Below are 20,386 nucleotides of genomic sequence, written 5' to 3'. Positions count from 1 at the left end.
TTGCAGGATTTTTTTTTAATACAGATAGTCTTCATTCAGCAACTGCTTCACTTAGCAATTGTTCAAAGTTAGAATAGCATGTAGCCCTTAGACCTATATACCACTTCATAGTGCTTTATAGCCCTCTCTAAGAAGTTTACAGAATCCGCATACTGCCCCGAACAATCCGGAGTCTCATTTTACTGACCTCAGAAGGATGAAAGAATGGTAATGAAAAAAATGACTTTATGAGCCATAATCACATTTACAGCCTTTACAGGTATGTAAAGCAAAGGAAAGCTGAAGTAAAATTATAAACACAGGTGTGCTTTCACTTAACAATCACACCACTTAAAGACTGAGTTGCTGGTCCCATTCGAGGTCACTAAACAAGGACTACATGTATTACATAATAACTGCATTACACATTCAAATTATATAACAGACTTCCTGATATCTCTAATTAGCATACTACTAAAGTTAATTCCAGTTCTAGAAAGCATGATTTTTAAAATAACAATGGCTTGTGACTTGTGACTAAAATATATAGATTCATTTTATCAGATCTCAACAAATAACAAGGTACTGTAGATCAGCATATAAAATAAGGCACAACAGTATCCATTTGGACTTAGTGCTAAGATCAGAATTTCTAACTGAAATAGAAATAGCTTTTGCCCTGGAATATTGCTAGGAAGTGTTTATACATGAACATGCCTCCTCTCTCCTCTGTTGTTAAGTAGAACGAATGAGCTCACATCCGCAAAGAAATGAATTTCCTGACCAATCCATATTCTTGCCCTGTTTTGATAGTTTTCATTGTTCTAGGTTTAGTAAGTGAATGCCAAGAGGACAAAAAATCGAGAGCTGAAGGCTATCTAGCCTTTCCTTTACCTGCATGGTTAATCTTCCTTCTTATTCTCTCAGAGGGCACACTTTTAGAAGTAGCCGCAGTGGTACAGCTTATGTTGGAGGAATCTGCTCAGTCGCTAGAGGCGGAGGTGTGAATGAGGTGAGTTGGGTTATGATGGCTGGGGCTGGAGTTTAAAGGTACAGAATTAAAGCCTGCATGTTCTTCCAACCATATCAAAATTGTCTGTTCAAAGATCTCAGGCTCATTTAGACTTCTTTTCTCATCTTGCAACTCCTGAGGCTTAGAAGATCCCCGTGAGATAGTAGTCTTCTGCCCCTTAAATCCCTTTCAGAATCTCTTAACTTTTGTGAAGCCTTGTCTCCACACTATAATAACCTATGGTTTTTGCCACTACATTTGCTGACATACATCCCTTATGCTTTCTCCTCTCCCCCCCCCCCCTTCAGTCATCTAAATTTATATTATAAAACCATTGGAGTGGTGCAAAGTAGTTGATGTACTGATAGGGCTCTTTACATATCAACCATAGCCAGGAGTTCATTGTTCTTTGCAGGATGAAGAATATGTCCACAGAGAAAAAGGGTGGGGTGGGTTAACTTCCACGGGGCCTGTGAATAATCTGGGAAAGATCTGCCCTCAAAATTTTTACATTTTTATGATAGTTGATCACTCCATATTCAATAATTTATTGTCCTCCTTCCCACAGTATGGTACCGTTGGAGCTATGGCAGTAACATTAGCCCAGACTTTGGGGCAAAACATTGGCATGATGTGGAACAAGCACCGTGCTTCTGCAGGTAAGTAACTGTGTGATGAGACAAGTGTTTTTCTAATCTCAAGGCTCAATGAGAACCTGAGAATTGTTTAGACCAGTAGTTCTCAATCTTTTCTTCACCACAACCCTCCTTTAAATACCTTTTGTGGCCATGAACTATGGTGATAGACTTCCAAGACTGCACTTAAGATTTACCCCATATGATAACATTGTGGCTCCTTAGGGGTCCACAAACCATAGATTGAAAACCTCTGGCTTTGTCCAACAATAATTATGAGGCTATGGTTTGCCTAAAAAACCTTGTTTCAAAGAGATCTGGAGCCCAACATGCACTTTTTATTCCAATAGATTTAAGAACTATTCCATTCTCAAGCTTTGTTTACTGATCTGGAGAAACTTGAAAAAGTAATTCTATGTTGGGTTTGATATTTTTCATGCATCACAATCATTTTAGTGTAAGTTGAGATTGTTTTTTTCAGATCAGGGGATACTTTTTCCTGGTTCCCAATTTGGAAATTTGTACTTTAAAAGATTCTGAGTGGATAAGCCAAAACTGATGTTGGAGCCTGAATCTGGGTTCACTTTGGTTGTGGTTTATGTTGTCAGTCCTCCAGATCTAATTTGCTTTTCCCCCACACCCTCTTTGTCAGTATTTTGGCTGTTTCTTAAGGTCATGATAGTAAAATAGATTAATAAAGGCAGTTCTTTTGAGATTAATAAGATGAACCTGGCTAAAGAATAAAATGTTACTGCAAATAAATAAATAAATTGCAGATGATCTTCCTGGAGATTCCTAGTTTAAAAAATGTCAATTAATTAACAGGTTTAGCATATGTGTGTGATATGTGATAGATTATAAGTACCTTATCAATTAACAATTTACATCTTTGGGGATCTCCTGAAATTGCCTGAAACCTTCTCTAATCTGTCTGGTATGTAACCTTCATCTGCATATTGAACCTGCCTTCCCTCCCTTCTCTTCATTTCCGTTTAGAACTTGATTGGACTATCTATTAATAAATACTATTAAGTCACCTGCAGCATTTTCTTTACTGAACATTATATTAATAATATTAGCGTATCACATTATTTGTGAAATAATGCATACAGACCAACAAGTTACATTCTCAGGAAGAAAATGAAGGAGAACAATCCGATTCTGACAGGTGTGGGAGAACTAGGAGAGGAAATTTTGAGTAGTCCGTAGAATTGATGGTGGAAATTTTGAGTAATTCAGAGAACTGGCAAAAACCACCTCAGAATGGCCGCAGAGTGGGTCCTTCCCCCAGGAGTGGGGGAGGGAATGTCCTTCCCCCAGGAGTGGGGAGGGAATTGGGATTTTGCAGTATCTTTCCCCTGCCACACCCACCAAACCATACCACGCCCAACAAGTCACACCCACAGAACCAGTAGTAATTTTTTTTAGATATTTTAATAAATAAATATACTAGAACACATCATTACTTTAAAAAGGAGAGCACTAATATTTGTACATGCAGAAAAAACCCTTTGATACATTGGATTGAGCTTTTTATTAGCCTTTTTAAAACAAAATGAATCCAAGACAAGAATTTAAAAGTTGAACAGATAGCAAACCAACAATAATAACAAGGAGTTTTAGAAATGGAAGATTTTCCACAAGTTTTCTAGTTAGGAAACCCACTGGGTTAGAGTGTTTACTTTCTCTCTTTGTAATTGGTTTAGAGGTTTTGGGAGACAAAAGTTGGGAAGACAAAAAAGACTTGAAATTAAAATTCAGGAAGTGGAATATAAGTTGAAATGCTATGTAGGTTATGTAGTATCAACCATTATACCACTATCAGAAGAGAACTGTCAACATTTGTTAGGAAAGATCGCTATCTGACTCTTCTGGATATTTTTACAAACAAAGATTAACATGACCAGATTTTATAACATAGACGGTCCTTATCTATACTAACATAGTTAAGATTTTATAGGAAAAAAATGGTTTAAGGCTTAATCTTAGAATGGAATGTTTTATCAAGGACAGTGAGAAAATAAATAGTACTTGATTATTTCAGCTCTAGGAATATATGATTCTGGGTTATAATTTGAAATAGAGGATTTGGACACAATAAATGCGAACTAAGAGAATGTATATTTCTCATAATTCTTTGAGAAGATATTTCTATTTTTTTTTATTGCTCCTTTTCTCTATAGGAGATTGTCGCTGTCCTGACTTATGGCTGGGTTGTATTATGGAAGATACTGGGTAAGTTGTAGAAGTGAGGATCATATAAGGCCAAGGTGTTGGGTTAATATTTGAGATCAGGAATCAAGGATGTATTAGAATCCCCCAAACTGTTTAGATCTTAACTTTACACCTTGCTGGTAACAGAAATTTCTCTTTGATTGATTATGTTTAAATCCATCTATTTCCCTCTCTAGTTGGCTTCAGAAGAAAGCAGGTAGCACTATATGCCTAGGAAAAAGAAAGATAAATCTGTCCAATTTTCCTTTTTTTAGTAATCTGACACCCGCTACTTCTCCATAATAAGTGGGGCCAACATCTAAGTATGAGATAACACTGTCTCTGCCCTTCCCCCCACCCTCCACCTCTGCTGTCTTTTTCAAAGAAAAGAAAGATAATTTGTATTACTAATAGACCCTCTCATGGGCCAGAGAATATCCCAGTTTAAGCCTGAAAACAAATTCAAGATGCAGATGTACGGTTATATTAATGATTTTATATTTAGCCATATTGAGCTCACAAAACATTTAAAATAATCTTTATTAGTGATTACAACCATACAGATCAAAACTAATAGAAACTATAAAAATTAAAATAAATAAAAAGGTGCAAGAGAAAAGGAAAAATTTAATTGTAGGAGAAAAATATATATAAAGAAATATCTCCGTCCTTTGTCACAGGAAGTATAAAACAATATTTCTAACAAATCATCAGTTTCTCTAAAGAGGAAAGTAGTGTCCTAGTGTCCAACCATTGAAATATAAACCATCATTATTGCAGCTGCCAAAAAAACAAAAACCCAATGCAGTCTTATACTGCATCAACACATCAAGATCACATGAAGCCACCCCGAGTCTGCGGAGAGGGGCGGCATACAAATCTAAATAATAAATAATAAAATAAATAAAATGAAATGTTAGTACTGTTTTATATTGCCTTGGTAAGACCACACTTGGAATAATTTATCCTGTTTTAGTCACCAGGATGCAAAAAAGATGTTGAGACTCTAGAAAAAATGGTGAGAAGAGCAACAAAGATGATTAAGGGATTGGAAGATAAATGCATGGTAAATGGTCTAGGTTTGTCTAATTTAATGAAGAGGACTAAGAATAACATGCTAGCAGTCTTCCAATATCTGAGGGATTGTCACAGAAAATAGGAGGTCAACCTATTTTCCTAAGCACCTGAAAGTAGGACAAGAAGCTTTGGATGAAAGCTAATCAAGAAGAGATCAAACCTAGAACTAAGGGGATTGCCTCCAGACGTTGTGGATACTCCGTGGCCTTTTAAAGAAGAGATTGAGCAGCCATTTATCCAGAATGGTATCATTTCATCTCTTCAAAATCTCTTGAAAAAGCTTTTTCTGAGTCTTTGGTGGTTTTTTTTACTATGGATTGAAGTTGACTCACTCTGTGTGTTGTTAAAATGGTTCTTAATATTTTAAAAAATGGTAAAAAATAATTTCAGAAATTATTAAGAGATGAGGATCCTAATCAGCATCCCATTGAGGGTTATCAGAAATACCAGTATCTATTTTAAACTTAATCTAAAAACACACTTTATAATACCCCCTTTCCTTCTGTATCTCATGTTTTATCTATAAAGAAATCCCTCCAAACCTTATTATCCAAGGACAATAAATGAAAACCCATTAGTTTTATTTTATCTTGCTCTTATTATTTTTGTAAATAACTCAAGGTGACAAAGATATAATATTCCTTTCTCATATTTTCCCCGCAACCATTCTGTGAGGGGAGTTGTATTGAGAGAGAATAGTTGACCCATAGATATCCAGCCAACTCTCATGCTTTAGACTGGGTGAAGGAAAAGACCACATACTTACATTAATATTACTTAAAATACATAAAATAAAAAATAAATTATTTTCCCATATCTCTCATCTGAGAATAGAACTTTAAAACCTCTTTATTCAGCCCTAATTATCAACAGTGAATTAATGATTTTCAGACAATGCATTTGTTTTACCCTTGATCAATAAACCTACTTTATATTTGATCTGTTTCAGTTTAACATACAAATTCATGCAGACAGTTGCTATGGAGATAAGCAGTTAATAGTAGACCAGATTGTAAATCAGGGTTTGTGCAAACAGTCTTTGCCTGCTGAGGATTTTAATAGGTTTTTCGCAGATAAAATCACTCAGATCTGGACAGACTGACTCCATTTGGAATGGGGTGTCAGTTGAGGTGAGAGGGGCATGTCTTATTCTTGTGTGGGAGGAGTTTGATCTGGCGATGCCTGATGAAGTGGATAAGGTCATGGGAGCTGTTAGCTCCGCCACTTGCTTATTGGACCTGTGTTCCTCCTGGCTGGTTTCGGCCGGCAGGGAGGTGACATGGAGCTGGTTCCAGGAGGTTGTCAATGCTTCCTTGATGGAGGGGTCCTTTCTGCTCCCTTAAAGGAGGCACTTGTGTGCCCCCTCCTCAAGAAGCCTTCCCTGGACCTGGATGTTCTGAATAACTATCGTCCTGTCTCCAACCTTCCCTTTTTAGGGAAAGTTGTTGAGAAGGTGGTGGTATTCCAACTCCAACAGACCTTGGATGAAGCCGATTATCTGGACCCTCAACAGTCGGGCTACAGCACTGAAACTGCTTTGGTCGCACTGACGTATGATGGGCCCAGGATGGTGGGCCCAGGATAGGTGTTATTCCTCTATCCTGGTGCTTCTTGACATCTCAACATATTTTGATACCATTGACCATGGTATCCTTCTGCACCGACTGGAGGAGTTGGGAGTGGGAAGCATCATTTTACGATGGTGCTCCTCCTACCTCTCCGGTCAGTCACAGTTGGTATTGGCAGGGGGTCAGAAGTCGACTCCTATGTCTCTCCTTTGTGGAGTTCTTCAGGGGTCGGTCATCTCCCCACTACTGTTTAATATCTACAAGAAAACACTGGGTGAGATCATCCGACAATATGGGATGAGTTACCATCAGTATGCTGATGATACTCAGCTATACATCTCCGTGTCAACTCAGTGAAGCAGTGGAAGTGTTGTGCCAGTTTTCTGGAGGCTGTTAAGGTTTGGATGGGTGTCAACAGGCTCAAGCAAAACCCCAACAAGATGGAGTGGCTGTCTTGTTTTGCCTCCCAAGGCAATTCCATCTGTCCATCCATTACTCTGGAGTGGGGGAGCATCTGCCCCTCTCAGAGAGGGTCCACAAAGCAGCTACATAAATCTATATGCAGTTGGCTGCAATTACTCAGGATTTGTCCTTTTCTTAGTGAAAAGCCTATTTGAGTGGCTTTGGTCTACTGGGGCTTGAAGATTATGCCTCATCATCTGACTGCTCCATCTGATCAGTGGATTCCTATGATTTTTCAGTCTCTTCAGATGAATCCTGGCTTGAGGAATTTTGAGACTGACAACCCATAAGACTCAGCTTGACCAATGTTGTCAGAATTTGAATCTGAGCTCTGGCCCATGACATGTTCCTTCCCCTTATTCTCTACAATCGTAGTTTTTAGTCCCCTCAAATAATGTCTTGTCAGAAAACCTTGAATCTTTAACAGCCCTTTCTGTTATTATTATTTTTTATTATACAATTTTCTTGAGTTAAATATAAAATTTCTATATTCATAGTAACAGTGTATTGTTTGTGTTAGATATGCTGCCCAGTTACCTACCCAGTTACAGGGTAAAAGTCAAAAGTTCAGATTTGTTTATTGTATGTTGATTGGTTAGCCTCTTTTTGGCGCTAAAATTGTATCAATGTAAAAGCTGCCTGTTGCTGGGGCTAGTTTGCATAAATACTGAGAACTGTCATTGTATTGCGCTCTCAACACACAATTGCTAATTGACTGAGTTAGGCTACCTTGTTCCTGTCAGAACAATAAACTTGCTTTTGATTCAACCCATATTGAGAGTTATTACAGTTTGAATATAATTTTTTTTAAAGTGCAGAGGATAGGTCTTATGCACACAGTATTTATGACTATTATTCTCAAATCGCATTTGCCATTGTCTTTGCTTGTTCTTATTAAATTTTTGTGCGGTTCTTAGTTAAACTCTCTGTTCAGTTTTATCTCTAATCAATTGATAATATCAAACATTATAGACATCAGATAGAGATAACATTTATAGCAGGGGTGGGTGGCACTTACCTTTTGCTATCATTGTGCATTGTGACTGTGCATGCGTCCTCTCAAGTCCTGTTGTGCGATTACTTCTGTGCATGCACAGAGAGCCAAAAATCATGATTTTTTCCCCAAAAATATGGTGGTGTGCATGGTCCAGCAAAGCCGTCACACATGTGATTACGCAATCAGCGGGGCCCTACTGGAAGAGTGCACTGGGATGTACTAGTACAAACTCACCACTGATTTATTTATTTATTCAATTTTTTTTAATGCCGCCCTTCTCCTTAGATTCTGGGCGGCTTACAACATGTTAGCAATAGCACTTTTTAACAGAGCCAGCATATTGCTCTCACAATCCGGGTCCTCATTTTACCCACCTTGGAAGGATGGAAGGCTGAGCCATCCTTGAGCCGGTGATGAGATTCGAACCGCTGACCTGCAGATCTACAGTCAGTTTCAGTGGCCTGCAGTGCAGCACTCTACCCCCTGTGCCACCTCAGCTCCTTATAAGATTATAGCCATTATTTTCCAAATAATCATAAAGTTTACTTCTCATTATTATACAATGTTCATTATTCAGTTATACTCATTACTTCATCATTGTTTACATATCCACATTTCTAACTTCTGCTTTTATTTTGTAACCCTTAATAAAATAATTCCCAAGTTAAACAAGTAATGTCTTCCCCATTTCTAGTTTCTATCTTTATACTAATTCTTAATAGAGCAACTCCTACATTTGTTCTATCCCGGGCCCACGTAGCTTGAAAACAAGCCGATATTTCCAATCAGTCTTTTTATACATAAAGTCTCATTTTTACAAGCCAACGTCATGCATATGACATGCTCTTGGCAGTTTCTGAGTGATGGTAATTAAGATATTTATTTTTATTTATTAATAGAGTTGAAAGGGACCGTTAGGTCATCGAGTCCAACCCCCTGCCTGAGCAGGAAACCCTACAGCACCCCAGCCAAATGGAAGTCAAATCTCCTCTTGAAGGTGTCCAGAGTTGGGGAGTTCACCACCTCCCCTGGCAGGCAGTTCCATTGGTTGATCGCTCTGACCGTCAGGAAGTTCTTCCTTATTTCCAGGTTGAATCTCTCCTTGGTCAGCTTCCAACCATTGTTCCTCGTCCGGCCCTCTGGTGCCCTGGGGAATAAAGAGACCCCCTCCTCACCGTGGCAACCCCTCAAGTATCTGTAAACTGCTATCATGTCCCCTCTAGACCTTCTTTTTTCTAGGCTGTCCATGCCCAGTTCTCTCACTCTCTCTTCGTAAGTCTTGGTTCCATGGCTAGGCTGCTGCCAAAGATCAATGCTGCTTGCATTCCTTCATGAGATAAGGATTCTCAAGTTTCACAGACTTACAAATTACAGCTTTCCAGCATTTCGGCAGACAAGGCACCTTTTCTCCAAGGATTCTTAGCAGGGAAATAACAGGTGGCTAGCGTAACCTGGCTGAGACCTCAAATCATCATCCGACTCCATTGCAAAACATTGTAACTCCACCCAGAATTACCCATAAGCCACACTTAAATACCTATAGGAGGCACTCAACAATTCTCTAGGGTTGACAAACTATAGACTACTTCCTTTTTCAATGCAAGTATTCTTGTCTTTTTCTTAATCTTATAAAGTGGGCATCTAGCAAAGGCTCAAGATCTTCCTCCTCTAAGTCAGACTCTACTGTCATTGGCATATCTGCCACCTCTGGTGGTCCTCCAGGTTCATCCAGGTCTATTTTTCCCTCACTCTTACTCTCTGCATCAGCTGGCAACACCATTGGCCCAGGTTACCAAGATGAGCCTGGCTCATCAGCCTTAGAATCTCTCATTACCAGAGGTGGACGAGGAGCACTCACAAATTACTAAACAGTATTCTATGTTTAGCTCTCATCTCTTGCCTGTTTTCATATCTCCACTCCACTCTTGGCTTATATCACATAGTCTTCCTTTGGGGTTTTGTATCTTCCTGTCTCATTCATGTTTGATCTAAGTCAGTGGTGCATCACCCATCAAACCGGCAGAGATGACCAACAGTCCACGCTCCCAAACCAGTCCTCTGATCGCTGAGGATTCAAAAATCCTTGGCAACAGAGCAAGGATCATTTTTAGGAAGAGGCAGAGGGTTGCCCAGGGTTATTTCCGGGAAAGGACACACTTCCATCATTCCCAAATATCTTAAATTCACCTAAGGTTAAAATATTTTGGTAAGAAATTTAGATATTTAGATATTTCTCCTTTACATATAATCTTTAGTATCTACTATTTTGCCCTATGATTTGTCCAATTATAGAGCTTTAATAATATATGAAATTCAAAATCTTATTTCATATGTAGCTGGACCTTCAATCTGTTTATAATTTTCCAAAATTGACACTCTAATCACCCTTTTCTTATTTACTCCAAAACAGATTCTTTTGAGTCTTTAAATTTATATTTTAAAATTATTTGGATTGAAAGAGACCAACCACTGAATTCCATGAAACCTCTGTGCCATTCCAGGAGTTTACTATTTACTAAAAGTAGAAAAACATGAAGAACAGTAAAATGAAATGAAAAAATGAAGATTGGTCAAACTTAAAAGTCCTTAAAGACAATATTACATTTGTGAGCCTGATGAACTCCCATTTACATTATACACAAGTAACCATAAAGCCATTGGTTCCTGCTGTCTATGCACCAGTAATAGCTATCTGGAGTATGTATGGGCAAGCTCACAATATCTTCTTTCTCCAGAGAGTTTTCAGTAGCTCAGATCCAGCAGTAAGCTCTCAATTCAGCTGTAATGTTGTCCCCCTCTACAGGAACATCCATTTCTCGCTCGAAGTCTGTGGACCAAAGAAAACATTTTACCTCCTTTGACATTTCATTGGTTTTTCATCTTCTATTGGCTCTCTTCCTGATACACAGATACTACCTGCCACGGAAATTTTCACGCTGCAGTGTTGATGAATACAACCAGTTCCTGGCTGAAGGAGGAGGAAGCTGTCTCTTTAACAAGCCTTTGAAGGTACATTAAAACATTTTCATTTGATGACAACTGGAAATAAGAATTACTTTCAGACAGTGTTTTTCATTGTTTATCTTATATCTTGGCAATTCATAGGACCATAGTGAAACCAAATTCTTGTTTTATGATCAGAATCACAAGAGATAAAACTGTATCTTTCTTATGGTACTTTAATAGGTGGTACTACCTCTCAGCTGACCTCGCAGAATTGTTGAAAAGATCAATTCCAATTTTTAGAAAAAGGCTAACAATTAACTCATGCTGCATTTCATAATTGTTTTCTTGTCAACAATATGAAAGTAATTTGGAGGTTCTTTTTCACTTTCCTAATCTTGCTCTGAAGTTTTATGATTTTTTTAGGGGGGGAGGAAATCTCAGACCCATTTATTTTTTGAAGACTTGTCATCAACATGTGTTGCATGTTAAGGTTAGGTCAATGCATTTTATGTGTGTCTTTTTTAGGCAAACTTGGGCGACTTGCATAAAAATGCAGGATTGTCTGCTATAAAGTAGATGGACTGTAAGGTATGCTGCAGAGCAAGGGTCCCCAACTTTTTAGACCTTAGGGATCACCAAATTCATAATTTTAAATACCACAGATCCTAATTCATAATTTTAAATCTCACAGACCACTGATATGATTTTTTTTAAAAAAATATATAAATACATTTGTAAAATAATCATCAAGGAACTTCTATTTTATTAATATGAAATGCACCTATTTAATATAACAAAATTAAAAATACAACAAAATCATAAATGCTTATTTAATCATAACAAAATCTTTAAAAGTTGTTTAATGGTAACAAAATTATTAATGTATTAGTGTAATTATTACAAATAATTGAAGTTTCTTTGACAGTGGCTTACTGATATCGTTGGGAAAGTGAGCCTTATTCCACAGCTGTAGCTTTAGTCACTCCCCTTCCCTCTCCTCTCCTTTCCTTCTTTTTTCCTTTCTTTTTCTTCTTTTCTTTCCTTCTTTTCTTTCTATTTCCTTTCCTCTTATTTCCTTGATTTCCTCTCCTTTCCTTTCCTTCTTTCGTTCCTTTTCCTGCATCTGGATGGAGGAGCTTCTCTAGGATGGCCAGAGGGCCAGTCCTGTGACTACCACAACTCTGGAATATGAGACCGCCCTGTGGTGGGGCTGCCGGTGGTGAAACTTGCAAAAAGGAGCACAGCCTGCCAGAACAAAATAATGGTGTTGCTGCAGTGGTGGGAGGGGGTAAGCGAGCTGAGACGTGGTTTGCAAACGATACTGGAAGCTGCAGGAGCGAAGTGCTATTTTTTACTTGAGTGTTTAGAGAGCCAATCGGTGTCATTTTGTTTTGGTAATGGGCCAATCAGATCAAGTGGGATTCAGTGATTGATGTCATATATGGAAGCTGAGATGGGGACAGGTTGATTGGGTTTTTTGTTTTCTTTCATTTAGTGAGCTTCTAAAACATAATAAAATTAAAGTAATGATACAAGAGTTGACTGGTCACTCAGAAAGCGATGCAAAATAGTATTAATAAGTGAACAAGGCTGTAGGTAATAAGCAATTAGAAGAAAAATGGGTAGAAACTTAACCAAAAGTCACATTTGTACATTTTTGAAGAGGTATAAAGAGACTCAATCACTACAAAACCATACTGGTACAGGCAGGAAAAGTTGCACAACAACAAGTGATGATAGAAGAATTAAGAGACTGTGCCTACGTGACAGAAGAAAATCACCTGGGTGTATACAAGATGAAATGGTACAATGCAATGTGAAGTTGAGTGCAGGGACCGTTTGGTGCAGATTTGCAGGAATTTGGTCTAAAATCTAGAATTCCATGAAAAAATCCACTCTTATCACTCAAATAAAGGCTGAAAAGACTAAATTGGGCTAAAAACCCATGTTACCTGGTCAGAGGAACAATGGGACAGTGTTATTTGGAGTGATGAGACCAGGATGTTTGGTAGTAATGGCAAAAGATTTCTATATTTTTGGCCATTACTGTATAAGACATATTAAACCCCAAAATTTATTTGGCTTGCTATTATATCATAATTTTGAATAGCATTTTATCATAAACAAGTATTGTGTCATTTTGAGTTCAATTTGCTTAAATTATGGTCAGGTGCCAATTAGTAAATCAATGGAGGAATTAACTTTTAAGTTGTTTACCTTAAAAATTGCTTCCACTTTCGTTATTGATTCATCAAATTTACCCCCTCCCAAAATGGAACATAAAAAGGAGAAATTTCAAGAGAGTTTCTTCATTTCTATTTTCTTTTTTTAATTAATTTTTTTTATATTTATAAAACATTAAAAAAACATAACATACACATCACAATATAACACAATACAGACAGATAACAACAAAAAAAGAAAAGGTGCATGACGGTCCATTCAGTATTCACATTGGTTATTCCCTCCCCCCCTCTATTAATTTTACAATATCTATTTTAGTTTCAGTTAATTTAAAATTTCTCCTTCATACTTTCTAGCCTTTAAACTTGGTTCTCCTTTCTATCCAATTATATAATTTGTTCCAGGTTTCAAAGTAATCTGTGTCTAATTTATTAACATCAGTCTGTCCATCTCTGTGCATGTTAATTTTTTAAATAAGATTTCTTCTTCTGATTGAGCATCTTTATTCTTCCATTTCTGGGCATATGCTATCCTTGCCGCAGTTAAAATATATAACATTAAATATACTTTATTTTTCTCGTATTTGTCTATAGTTATTCCTAACAAAAATAATTCGGATTGCAGATTGAGTTTCATCTCTAGGATCTCTTCCAGCCATTGTCTAAATTTCTCCCAATAATCCCTAGCTTTGTAACATTCCCACCACATGTGATAATATGTTCCGATGGTCTTTTGGCACTTCCAACATGTTCCTGATAAGAAGGTAGCCAGTGTTAATTTTCTATTTCTTTGCCATAAATCTTGCCAGTTATCTAAAATAATTTAGAATCCAAAATATCTGCATCATTTTATCATTGTATTCATTTTACCATTTTATTCATTCATTCATTTCTATTTTCAAGCGCCAGTGAGTAATGTAGATGAAAATGTTATTGGCCAATGTCATGAAACCTTCTAACGATTCCATTTTATTCAACACTATCTCCTGAACACAGCTCCTTGACCCTCCTGAATGCGGTAATGGATTTGTTGAAGCAGGAGAAGAATGTGACTGTGGGTCCTTTGCGGTAAGCTACAACCAGGGCTAAAAAAAGGTGCCATCTGATTCAAGATAATATTACTAGTGTGGTATGGGGATGCTATTGCCAGTCTTTAACTTTTGAATTCTGTTTTATGCATGCTGAAGAATATCTGTTATTTTATCAGAGACTCGAGTTATTCAGGATAGGAACCCCAATAGCGCTTTTATCAAAGGATATTTGATAATGTTTTTTCAGATCTATAAATGTTGGGATAACTCTGTCATTAATGCTGAATAAGATTAACCGGCATCCTGTTGTTTTGTTTGGTGTTGTTTAAAATCCACAAAAACAAATATCTTCTGTTTGTGAGATATGTGTCCCCTCTCTCCCCCCAAAAATGTTAGTAAAACTAGCAATGAACATTATGGAAACTGATGTTTTTTTTAATAATAATAATAATAATAATAATAATAATAATAATAATTATTATTATTATTATTATTATTATTATTATTATCATCATCATTATCATTATCATCATTATTATTATTATGTCAATACAAATCCGCAAACGAGATCACTATGCTGGATTTCGTATTTCATCACCAGTCGGGCGCTTTCCAAGCACCTAGGACTGCGTGATGTACCGGCAAATTATGTTTGCCGATCCCAGTAAAGCGGCCTTTTGCAATTAACAGATGGAGATTTTGTCAATTCCGATGGTTTTCAAATGTCCGCTGAGATCCTTTGGCACTGCGCTCAGCGTGCCAAGTACCACTGGGACTACTTTCACTGGCTTATGCCAGAGTCGTTGCAGCTCGATTTTTAGATCTTTGTATTTCACTAATTTCTCTAGCTGCTTCTCCTCAATTCTGCTGTCCCCTGGGATTGCGATGTTGATATTATTATTATTATTATTATTATTATTATTATTATTAATTAGATTTGTATGCTGCCCCTCTCCATGGACTCGGATGTTATAAACAATATAGTTATCCCATTTGGTAAAAGGACCAAAGAGCTTTTTTGAGAATTGATAACATCTGCGTAATTTGTAAAATAAAGCAACATATATTTGGAAAACTTGCCAATTCAAGTTTTCATATTGAAAACTTCATATTCCTACTATATTCAAAGTGTGGGTGGTGGTGAGTTTGAAAATAAAACCCAAATCTCTAAAACAATGTTAATTAAGATCTAAAAAAAAATTGGAGCTGTACTTTTCTTGTTCCAACTTTGACCTAAAATCCCAAGCAATATTAAATATATTGTTTTTCTTTTCTCAAAGGAGTGTTACAAAAGTGGTGGAAACTGCTGCAAGAAATGTACCCTAACACATGATGCCATGTGCAGTGATGGGTTGTGTTGTCGAGAGTGCAAGGTAAATAAGTTGGAATGGGACGTCTGTCATTAGATTCTGTGCCCATATCTCACCTGTTTTAAGCAAAGCTGTCTTTCTTGGGAGTTACACAGCAGGGCATCATCTGTGTTTGCATGTCAATGCTGCCTACAGAGAACAAATTGTAGTCAGGCCAAGCCAAAATTCTGTACTTAGGTGTCAGCTCACATATTTTGAAGTGGCTCAGATATACAGCGTTTTCTACAAAATATTTCTGAACAGCTCAAAGCATTATATTTTGCATAAATCGTGGGAGTGAAAGAGTGAATGGGGTTCAGCAGCCTCCCCTGTGAGCAAATCTTCACCTGCTTAATTCCTGCAGGTTCACGGTGTCAGGTATCCCCAACTCACGGATGGATCTCTGTGCATATATATCTCTCCACGATTAAGATTTACAGCATAAATCTGGAGATGGATTTGGTAAAGTGCTGAGATGTGCTTTCTTTTCTCTTTTGTTACAAGGAGGAAGGTGAAGAAACTAGGATTATATAGAGCAGTAAACCGTGTTGCTCCTTGCCAGGTGCTAGGGATAATTTGGTTCTCCTCTTTTCCTGCACTGGGAGTGGAAAAAAAGGACAAAGTTAGAAAAAGCCCTCACCAGACACATTCTTTGTTTGACTCTTACCTTACTAGCTTATTATTAAAGTCCACTTTTATTTTTCTCCCATTTTCTCTCATGAAGTATGAGCCACGGGGTATAACTTGTCGAGAAGCTGTGAATGAATGTGATGTCCCAGAAACTTGTACTGGGGACTCTAGTCAGGTGAGTTGGGGGAATTATAAGGAATTTGATTTAGGAGTGGATGGGGTGGGGTGGGGGTAGAGATAGCACTATAACCTAGTGAAACCATCCATGTTTTGGTGACTTTTCTGCAGAACAGCCAATGGCAGATTGTCTTTATTATTGAAATGTTTACCCAAAATTTTAATTTCTAAACAAGATGTGAATAAAATTAGCTTGAAGGCATATTCCTTTAAAATGGGTCCCTATTTTTTCTACCTTCCTAATCTGATGCCTTAAATATTATATTAAATATTGACTGAGGATTATAGAATGTTAGCGAGTAGATCTAGCTTTTACCAGTTTTCCTGAGTTGTATTGATCTATACTTTGTCCTTCCCGATATAATTCTCTTTTTTCCCTCCTCTGTAGTGTCCATCTAATGTACACAAGCAGGATGGCTACTTTTGTGAGAATGAACAGGTATAGATGGTATCTCAATTTCACAACTAGAATTCCTGAAACTATAGGAAATATGGGGGGAAAGGTTAATTGCAGTTGGATCCATCCACCAATCCCAGTAAAAGGAGTATCCTTGGAAAATTCTAATTAAATCAGATTGAATAAGGAGCAAGTTTCTCAATGGTTATTTAAACAAACAAACAAATAAATAAAGATTAATGTGGAGTTGTAAAGCCAAATCTGGATTCTCAAACCCCATAAACTGGGTATTACACTTCTCTGTAAAACATGCAAACTGAGAAGTTCTTGCAAGAGCCTCTAATAAATCCCATTTTTTGCTCTAGGGCCGGTGTTATGGAGGCCGTTGTAAGACCAGGGATCGCCAGTGCAATGCATTGTGGGGTCGAGGTAAGTAGCTATTCACTCTTAGGAAAGTATCATCATAACTAATGGTTGCAACATCTAAATAGCCAGCATTCCATTGAAAAGTTTAAAAAAATCATTTTGCTGCCATCTAGTGGTAATGCAACCTGTTGTAGATACAGTTATAACAACTGTACGATATAATGGCACAGTGACATCTATACTGGAGATGGAACTTCGGCAGATTAGGGAAAACGTATTAATTCTATTGTTATTTAATTGAAGTACAGTTTGATTCTCTTCAAAGCAGTTTGCTAAGCCAGTGTTTCCCAACCTTGGCAATTTGAAGATATTTGGACTTCAACTCCCAGAATTCCCCAGCCAGCGAATGCTGGCTGGGGAATTCTGGGAGTTGAAGTCCAAATATCATCAAGTTACCAAGGTTGGGAAACACTGTGCTAAGCAGACTATTTAAACTCTGTTCTGGAGGGTATTTTTTAGCAGCTTTCTCTGGAGATAGTTAATTGCTTAAATCAGTGAGGGGAGCAGGTGATGCCCCTATAACCATTTCTAGGGCTGATTGTAACCACCCATTGCTAGCAAATCACTTACCAGCATTTTGTTTGTTTTTCCATCACCGTTTGCAAACAACACAAACTATTTAATCTAGAAAAAGAGGTGGTGTGGATGGGGAAAAAAAACATGTTGTCTTCAAAACTCACCCATACTTAGTTTTCAGTAACGCCAGTCAATTTCATTCTGAATAGTTATGCTTGGCTTTTGATCTTTCTTGCCTTCATCTTCTGATTTTTCCAGTGCCAAATGAAGAATCCAAAGGCGTGGATTTTTTATTATTTCAAGGAATTAGAAAATCATAGTGTGGGAAGGGCCACTTAAGACAACTCCCTACTTAGAGTGGGAATTCAAATTAAAACATCTCTACCAGATGGCTCAGTTTCAGATGAGCAGATGGAATGATTGGGAACTCTAGATAATTGGCTTCACTACCGAACTGCTTCTAACTGTTAAGTCCCCCTCCCAACATTTAATCAGCATCTGATTTTCCATGACTTTAATTCATTATTTCATGTCCTGCATTCTGAAAGAACAGAGAATAGGCTTTCACCTTCTGCTGACATACAAAAAGAGATATCTTATGTTTTCCCAACTCTACTTCTCAAAGTTAAGCATGTATAGTCCCTCAATTTCACTTCACAGGAGTTAATTTTAGTCCTCTTTTAATCCTCTTTGTGCTTTTATAAACTTGTTTCTGTTTATCTGAAACCTTCTTAAAGTGTGGTATCCAGAATTGAACACAATATTTGAACATTGGGGTTTGGCCAATGTTGCAGAATTAAGTGGAGCGTTGATTGTTATTACTAGAAAACTATACTTTAGTAAAAACAACCTAAAACTGCATTTATTTTTCCTTGTTGCTGGGCTGCACTAACATTATGTTGCATATTCATATTTGGATTACAATCAATTACCACACCAGTATATACTAATATCAAGCAGGTATTCAACATTCTATAGCTATGCTTCCTAACTTAAAGAACTTATGTTTCATAACTCAATATACATTAAGCTACATATTCTTATTTTTAGTAATTTCTTTAAACTATCATGATTATTTTGAATTTTATTTCTGTGTTTCCCATTTTTATGCAAATTTGATCAGCATCCCTTGATAAATAAAAACATAATACAGGGCCCAAGACTGATCTTACAACATATGTCTTTCTATTTTTGTGAGGTATCATTGATGAGCACTCTTTCAAGTAATCTATATACTTAATTGCCATGTCATCCATATTGTGGTTTACTAGTTTATTAGTTAAATGTAGAACTTTGTTGAAATAAATGTAAATCAACTCTGCAGTATTCCCAAAACCACTTATGAATTTTCCCAATAAAAGGGAGATTTATCTGGCAAGAAAAATAAGTAATTATCACACTGTTTTGAAAATGCTCACAAATTCTTCTTTTTTTGGTCTTCTATAAGCTTTCCCATATTAATGTCCAAATGACTTTTATTTAATCCTTTCCCACCTTCTTGAAAGAAGCAAAACATGTTTTTTTCTAGCCATATGGAACTTCACCGGTTCTCCAAAATCTCCCAAAGATAATGGATTGGCCAGACCTTCAATAAGTTCCTTTACTATTCTAGGATGCAATTCATCTGGTCCTGGAGATTTAATGCAAAGTAACAAATAATGACAGACTGTACTTTCAACAGTCTCATGCCTTGGTCCTGCCTCTTTATTCCGCTCTTCACAATTTTCTGAGTCAGAATATTGTTGGGGAAGATGGAGACAAATGAGCAAATGGTCTGTTGATTCTTTTTTCTTATCAAGGCTAAAGGAACATTTTCTTGTTTGTCCTCAGACTTTTTCATTCACTTCAGCATTCTGAGTTCTAGCTTTCCTACCCTGTTTCCCCGATAGTAAGACACCCCCGATTGTAAGACGTATCGGGGGTTTCAGGGGGGTTGGCTAATATAAGCCATACCCCGAAAGTAAGACATATGTCTTACTTTCGGGGAAACACGGGGATATTGCCACCTCCCTCTCATCTAGCTGCGCGCCGCCTCCTGCCCACGTCCGCACCGTCCCCCTCTCCATACGTCGCCGCGTCTGCCACCTCCCTCTGATCTTAATGAGCGCCGCCTCCTGCCCACTTCCGCGCCGCCCCCCTCTCCATACATCACCGCGCCGTCCCCCTCTCCATACGTCACTGCGCCGTCCCCTGCATTTGTCACTGCCGCCTCCTGCTTAAAATACGGTAATGCACACAGTATTAATCATACATCAGTAAAACATACACACTAGCATACTGGGGTATCATCTGCTGTTTTGTGGTGAATACAATACTGTTCAGGTTGTAAATAAATGTTAATTTTATGGTTAAAACAAAAAATTTGACGATTTTTTTTCCAATATAAGACATACCCCGAAAGTAAGACATAGTGGGGCTTTTGGGGATAAAAAGAAAGTAAGACACTGTCTTACTTTCGGGGAAACACGGTATCACACTTTATTGAGTTTCATACTACTAGAACTGTTTGCCGTTGTGCATCGAGTACATTCATTTTTAGGAACATTGTTCACTTTGTGTTTCTTTTCCCATACATTTCTCTTATGGTGGAATTCTACTTCTAATTTATTTGAGTGTATTAAAATCTTTTTGGTTCTTTTGCGCCTAGTGTTTACAGGAAAGGATGGTGGTCTGAAAGATACTGACTTTTCAATTGCCTAAACCAAAATAGTCATGGAGGACAGTGTTCATGGATGGGGATTTTGTGTGTTTGTGTTTGTGTGCATGTGTTGTATGTGCATATTCCTA

General features: G+C 37.4%; 1 protein-coding gene across 6 annotated transcripts in view; it reads left to right on the top strand.

Annotated features, from left to right (window-relative positions):
* ADAM11 (ADAM metallopeptidase domain 11) overlaps positions 1 to 20,386 on the top strand; it is a 149,682-nt gene that overhangs the window by 65,553 nt on the left and 63,743 nt on the right. For all 6 annotated transcript variants that reach the window (XM_070727971.1, XM_070727973.1, XM_070727970.1 and 3 more), the window contains 9 exons: positions 907 to 991; positions 1,560 to 1,650; positions 3,810 to 3,861; positions 10,854 to 10,953; positions 14,070 to 14,141; positions 15,385 to 15,477; positions 16,178 to 16,258; positions 16,649 to 16,699; positions 17,023 to 17,086. In XM_070727971.1, the coding sequence (XP_070584072.1) occupies positions 907 to 991; positions 1,560 to 1,650; positions 3,810 to 3,861; positions 10,854 to 10,953; positions 14,070 to 14,141; positions 15,385 to 15,477; positions 16,178 to 16,258; positions 16,649 to 16,699; positions 17,023 to 17,086 (689 nt within the window). The remainder of the gene's footprint in view (positions 1 to 906; positions 992 to 1,559; positions 1,651 to 3,809; positions 3,862 to 10,853; positions 10,954 to 14,069; positions 14,142 to 15,384; positions 15,478 to 16,177; positions 16,259 to 16,648; positions 16,700 to 17,022; positions 17,087 to 20,386) is intronic.

This window comes from Erythrolamprus reginae, chromosome Z (assembly GCF_031021105.1).
Source record: "Erythrolamprus reginae isolate rEryReg1 chromosome Z, rEryReg1.hap1, whole genome shotgun sequence".
Taxonomy (NCBI): domain Eukaryota; kingdom Metazoa; phylum Chordata; class Lepidosauria; order Squamata; family Dipsadidae; genus Erythrolamprus; species Erythrolamprus reginae.
The sequence above is the reverse complement of the archived record's forward strand: the minus strand, read 5'-3'. Positions and strand labels throughout refer to the sequence as shown.